At 42.9% G+C, this 7,500-nt stretch overlaps 1 protein-coding gene across 1 annotated transcript in view; it reads right to left on the bottom strand.

Annotated features, from left to right (window-relative positions):
* The window catches only part of LOC306743882 (uridine-cytidine kinase-like 1), a gene marked incomplete at its 5' end in the record, with an annotated part of 22,911 nt that overhangs the window by 3,994 nt on the left and 11,417 nt on the right, over positions 1-7,500 (bottom strand). Inside the window, 6 exons of the mRNA XM_079226447.1 lie at positions 5,622-5,778; positions 5,861-5,968; positions 6,113-6,235; positions 6,335-6,397; positions 6,790-6,883; positions 6,970-7,068. Coding sequence (XP_079082573.1) covers positions 5,622-5,778; positions 5,861-5,968; positions 6,113-6,235; positions 6,335-6,397; positions 6,790-6,883; positions 6,970-7,068 — 644 coding nt within the window. The remainder of the gene's footprint in view (positions 1-5,621; positions 5,779-5,860; positions 5,969-6,112; positions 6,236-6,334; positions 6,398-6,789; positions 6,884-6,969; positions 7,069-7,500) is intronic.

Genomic DNA, 7,500 nt, shown 5'->3' with positions numbered 1-7,500 from the left:
TACTCCTACTGACTCTACTACTACTGACTCTACTACTGACTACTACTCCTACTGACTCTACTACTACTGACTCTACTACTACTGACTCTACTACTACTGACTCTACTACTCCTACTACTGACTCTACTACTCCTACTACTGACTCTACTACTACTGACTCTACTACTACTGACTCTACTACTACTACTACTGACTCTACTACTACTACTGACTCTACTACTACTACTGACTCTACTACTACTACTAATACTGACTCTACTACTACTACTGCTGACTCTACTACTGACTCTACTACTACTGCTGACTCTACTACTACTGCTGACTCTACTACTGACTCTACTACTACTACTGACTCTACTACTACTACTAATACTGACTCTACTACTACTGCTGACTCTACTACTGACTCTACTACTACTACTGACTCTACTACTACTACTGACTCTACTACTACTACTGACTCTACTACTACTGCTGACTCTACTACTACTGCTGACTCTACTACTACTAATACTGACTCTACAACTACTACTGACTCTACTACTACTACTGACTCTACAACTACTACTGACTCTACTACTACTACTGACTCTACTACTACTACTGACTCTACTACTACTGCTGACTCTACTACTACTGCTGACTCTACTACTACTGCTGACTCTACTACTGACTCTACTACTACTGCTGACTCTACTACTACTGCTGACTCTACTACTACTGACTCTACTACTACTACTACTACTACTGACTCTACTACTAATACTGACTCTACAACTACTACTGACTCTACTACTACTACTACTGACTCTACTACTACTACTACTACTAATACTGACTCTACTACTACTACTGACTCTACTACTGACTCTACTACTACTGCTGACTCTACTACTGACTCTACTACTACTGCTGACTCTACTACTGACTCTACTACTACTGCTGACTCTACTACTACTACTACTACTGACTCTACTACTAATACTGACTCTACAACTACTACTGACTCTACTACTACTGACTCTACTACTACTACTACTACTAATACTGACTCTACTACTACTGCTGACTCTACTACTGACTCTACTACTACTGCTGACTCTACTACTACTGACTCTACTACTACTACTACTGACTCTACTACTCCTACTACTGACTCTACTACTCCTACTACTGACTCTACTACTCCTACTGACTCTACTACTACTACTGACTCTACTACTACTACTACTACTGACTCTACTACTAATACTGACTCTACAACTACTACTGACTCTACTACTACTACTACTGACTCTACTACTACTACTACTACTACTACTACTAATACTGACTCTACAACTACTACTGACTCTACAACTACTACTGACTCTACTACTACTACTGACTCTACTACTGACTCTACTACTACTACTCACTCTACTACTACTGACTCTACTACTACTACTGACTCTACTACTGACTCTACTACTGACTCTACTACTACTACTGACTCTACTACTACTGACTCTACTACTACTACTGACTCTACTACTACTACTGACTCTACTACTACTACTACTACTACTACTGACTCTACTACTCCTACTGACTCTACTACTCCTACTGACTCTACTACTACTGACTCTACTACTACTGACTCTACTACTCCTACTACTGACTCTACTACTCCTACTACTGACTCTACTACTACTACTACTACTACTGACTCTACTACTACTACTACTGACTCTACTACTACTACTACTGACTCTACTACTCCTACTACTGACTCTACTACTACTGACTCTACTACTACTACTACTGACTCTACTACTACTACTACTGACTCTACTACTACTGACTCTACTACTACTACTACTGACTCTACTACTACTACTACTGACTCTACTACTACTGACTCTACTACTACTACTACTACTGACTCTACTACTAATACTGACTCTACAACTACTACTGACTCTACTACTACTACTGACTCTACTACTGACTCTACTACTACTACTGACTCTACTACTACTACTGACTCTACTACTACTACTACTACTGACTCTACTACTACTACTACTACTGACTCTACTACTACTACTACTGACTCTACAACTACTACTACTGACTCTACAACTACTACTGACTCTACTACTACTACTGACTCTACTACTACTACTGACTCTACTACTACTGCTGACTCTACTACTACTGCTGACTCTACTACTGACTCTACTACTACTGCTGACTCTACTACTACTGCTGACTCTACTACTACTGACTCTACTACTACTACTACTACTGACTCTACTACTAATACTGACTCTACAACTACTACTGACTCTACTACTACTACTACTGACTCTACTATTACTACTACTACTAATACTGACTCTACAACTACTACTGACTCTACTACTACTGCTGACTCTACTACTGACTCTACTACTACTGCTGACTCTACTACTACTACTACTACTGACTCTACTACTAATACTGACTCTACAACTACTACTGACTCTACTACTACTGACTCTACTACTACTACTACTACTAATACTGACTCTACTACTACTGCTGACTCTACTACTGACTCTACTACTACTGCTGACTCTACTACTACTGACTCTACTACTACTACTACTGACTCTACTACTCCTACTACTGACTCTACTACTCCTACTACTGACTCTACTACTCCTACTGACTCTACTACTACTACTGACTCTACTACTACTACTGACTCTACTACTACTACTAATACTGACTCTACAACTACTACTGACTCTACTACTACTACTACTGACTCTACTACTACTACTACTACTACTACTAATACTGACTCTACTACTACTACTGACTCTACTACTACTACTGACTCTACTACTACTACTGACTCTACTACTACTACTGACTCTACTACTGACTCTACTACTACTACTCACTCTACTACTACTGACTCTACTACTACTACTGACTCTACTACTGACTCTACTACTGACTCTACTACTACTACTGACTCTACTACTACTACTGACTCTACTACTACTACTGACTCTACTACTACTGACTCTACTACTCCTACTGACTCTACTACTCCTACTGACTCTACTACTCCTACTGACTCTACTACTACTGACTCTACTACTCCTACTACTGACTCTACTACTCCTACTACTGACTCTACTACTACTACTACTACTACTGACTCTACTACTACTACTACTGACTCTACTACTACTACTACTGACTCTACTACTACTGACTCTACTACTACTACTACTGACTCTACTACTACTACTACTGACTCTACTACTACTGACTCTACTACTACTACTACTGACTCTACTACTACTACTACTGACTCTACTACTACTGACTCTACTACTACTACTACTACTGACTCTACTACTAATACTGACTCTACAACTACTACTGACTCTACTACTACTACTGACTCTACTACTGACTCTACTACTACTACTGACTCTACTACTACTACTGACTCTACTACTACTACTACTACTGACTCTACTACTACTACTACTACTGACTCTACTACTACTACTACTACTGACTCTACAACTACTACTGACTCTACTACTACTACTACTGACTCTACAACTACTACTGACTCTACTACTACTACTGACTCTACTACTACTGCTGACTCTACTACTACTGCTGACTCTACTACTGACTCTACTACTACTGCTGACTCTACTACTACTGCTGACTCTACTACTACTGACTCTACTACTACTACTACTACTGACTCTACTACTAATACTGACTCTACAACTACTACTGACTCTACTACTACTACTACTGACTCTACTACTACTACTACTACTACTACTGACTCTACAACTACTACTGACTCTACTACTACTGCTGACTCTACTACTGACTCTACTACTACTGCTGACTCTACTACTACTGCTGACTCTACTACTACTGACTCTACTACTACTACTACTGACTCTACTACTCCTACTACTGACTCTACTACTACTACTGACTCTACTACTACTACTGACTCTACTACTAATACTGACTCTACAACTACTACTGACTCTACTACTACTACTACTGACTCTACTACTACTACTACTACTAATACTGACTCTACAACTACTACTGACTCTACTACTACTACTGACTCTACTACTGACTCTACTACTACTACTCACTCTACTACTACTGACTCTACTACTGACTCTACTACTGACTCTACTACTACTACTGACTCTACTACTACTACTGACTCTACTACTACTGACTCTACTACTACTACTGACTCTACTACTACTACTACTACTACTGACTCTACTACTCCTACTGACTCTACTACTACTGACTCTACTACTGACTACTACTCCTACTGACTCTACTACTACTGACTCTACTACTACTGACTCTACTACTACTGACTCTACTACTCCTACTACTGACTCTACTACTACTGACTCTACTACTACTGACTCTACTACTACTACTACTGACTCTACTACTACTACTACTGACTCTACTACTGACTCTACTACTACTACTGACTCTACTACTACTACTACTGACTCTACTACTACTACTACTACTGACTCTACTACTGACTCTACTACTACTACTGACTCTACTACTACTACTGACTCTACTACTGACTCTACTACTACTACTGACTCTACTACTACTACTACTACTGACTCTACTACTACTACTACTGACTCTACTACTACTACTACTGACTCTACTACTACTACTGACTCTACTACTGACTCTACTACTACTACTGACTCTACTACTCCTACTGACTCTACTACTACTGACTCTACTACTGACTCTACTACTCCTACTGACTCTACTACTACTACTACTACTACTGACTCTACTACTACTACTACTACTACTGACTCTACTACTCCTACTGACTCTACTACTCCTACTGACTCTACTACTACTGACTCTACTACTACTGACTCTACTACTCCTACTGACTCTACTACTACTGCTGACTCTACTACTGACTCTACTACTACTGCTGACTCTACTACTACTGCTGACTCTACTACTGACTCTACTACTACTACTGACTCTACTACTGACTCTACTACTACTGCTGACTCTACTACTGACTCTACTACTACTACTGACTCTACTACTGACTCTACTACTCCTACTGACTCTACTACTACTGCTGACTCTACTACTACTGCTGACTCTACTACTACTGCTGACTCTACTACTGACTCTACTACTACTACTGACTCTACTACTACTACTGACTCTACTACTGACTCTACTACTACTACTGACTCTACTACTGACTCTACTACTACTACTGACTCTACTACTGACTCTACTACTACTACTGACTCTACTACTACTACTGACTCTACTACTGACTCTACTACTACTACTGACTCTACTACTCCTTTAATAAAATGTATTGCTCAATAACGCCAAAGAAGTTGAGCCTTGAACACCTTTGGGTCTTTTACACAGCGTCTGTTGTTTTTTTCGACATTCTCAAAGTTCTGAATGTTCTCCGCCTATCAGCGTCAGTGCAGAAAGAAAACGTTGGATGTGGTGAAAAGGCCTTCTGGCGTAACGCCACTGCGCCGCCGTTCACTCACCGATGCCGGGTATGATGTGAAAGAGGTCGTTGACCTTCTTGTCCACGGCCGTGGTGATGATCTTGACCTGTGGGAAGGCGTAGGCCACCGAGTGCACGCCCATCTCCGCCATGAGCAGAGACACCAGCAGGATCTTGTCCTCCTGGACGTCGTGGTCCTGAACATAGAAACACACACATGAATATGGCCGACATCAGGGGGCGGGAGGGGAATCATTGAGGACGAACGCGGCGACCCACCAGCAGGACTCGAACGGCCATCATGGCGGCCGCGCCGGTGGACACGGTGCAGTCCATCAGGATCACGTGATCTTCACCGATCTCCTTCGGGAGACGCAGGTAGTGCAGCTGAGGACGTTGAGAGAGAGAGAGACAGGAAGTGGTTTAAAGCCAAAGGTGGCATTATGCTGAACCCGCCCACACCCACTCAACCAGACCATTTCCTTCAAAGAACAAAAGCTAAAAGTGCAACAATAAAGTTAAATCCGGCACCTCTGGTTCTCCGGTGTCCTGGTTGGTCTGGATGAGGATCTTGCCGATGCGGACGTCTTTGCAGACGGCCCTCAGAGCCGGCTCCATGGTCTCCCCGGCGCGCAAGATGGACACGCCGGTGATCTGACGGAGAAAACAACAACAACAACGACAGGTTAGTTGCTTATGTTTTGCAGCAGAGAGACAAAACTCGTCCGCAGGAAGTCGATGGCGTTCACTCACCCGCTTCCCGTGGAACGCCCGGCCTTCGTAATCCTCCCCCTGCGGGGTCTGGACCACGTGGACCTGAGGCAACGTTACAAATCACAACAGTGTGAGTAGCAGCACACAAAGTGTGTATATGTGTGTGTGTGTGTGTGTGAGATGCACTGCCTTTATCTTATGGTTCAGGTATGGAAACTTTCCTTTGTGGTGACTCGATAAGTTTCCGTGCTCATGCTGCAGCCATTTATCTGATTCTACTTTTCTTTTAGTGCAAATACAAGCTCTTTTTTTCCCCTTTCATCGGTATCTCTCCCCGTTTCAAGGCCACATAATGTACCGTATATATATATATATATATATATATATATATATATATATATATATATATATATATATATATATATATATATACATATATATATATATGTATATATATATATAGAGGCGTGAGTTGGCTAGTGGTGCATCTGTACCTGCGAGGGGAGGAAGGAGAGCGCTCGCTCGATCAGCAGGCGCATCAACCTCTTGGAGTAGAAGATGAACTCGTCGCGGCTGGTTTCCTTGTTCCTGCGTGTTTGTGAGGAAGAGGAAGATGCATTTAAGTCGTTGTGTAAATGAGGTGGCGGTGGACGTGGCGGTCGTCTTCCTCCTACCTGATGATGGTGTGCATGCCCCTGACCTGGGGCGTGCTCTCCAGGACACTGAGGGTCTGGGGGAGCGGCTGGGCCTGGTGCGCCGACGCCAGGGCTGCCCTGTAACCACGGCAACAAATAGCAGTGCGGGATGGGCGGGGGAGAGAGAGAGAGAGAGAGAGAGAGAGAGAGGGAAGACGGAGAGACGCGTGAATACGACTCACAAACACGAGAGCGCCGCGTTTCAGGAGGTGACCGTGAAGAGGCGGAGCAAAGCACAGGAGTGCGTTTCATAGTCTTGTGAATGGACGGACGTTAACACACACACACGCACACGCACACACACACACGCACACACACACACACACACACTGTGAGCAACAAATCTGTGTTCAAATCAGGAGGAGAGCTGGTAACGTCAGCAGCTACCCTGAGCTGACCTTAGCTAACCTGAGTTAACCTGAGCTGACCTGAGCTAACCTGAGCTACCAGCTAACCTGAGCTAACCTGAGCTGACCTCAGCTAACCTCAGCTAACCTGAGCTACCAGCTA

The sequence above is a fragment of the Taurulus bubalis genome (assembly GCF_910589615.1).
Source record: "Taurulus bubalis genome assembly, chromosome: 11".
In the NCBI taxonomy this organism is placed as follows: domain Eukaryota; kingdom Metazoa; phylum Chordata; class Actinopteri; order Perciformes; family Cottidae; genus Taurulus; species Taurulus bubalis.
This window is presented reverse-complemented; position numbering and strand designations above follow the sequence as displayed.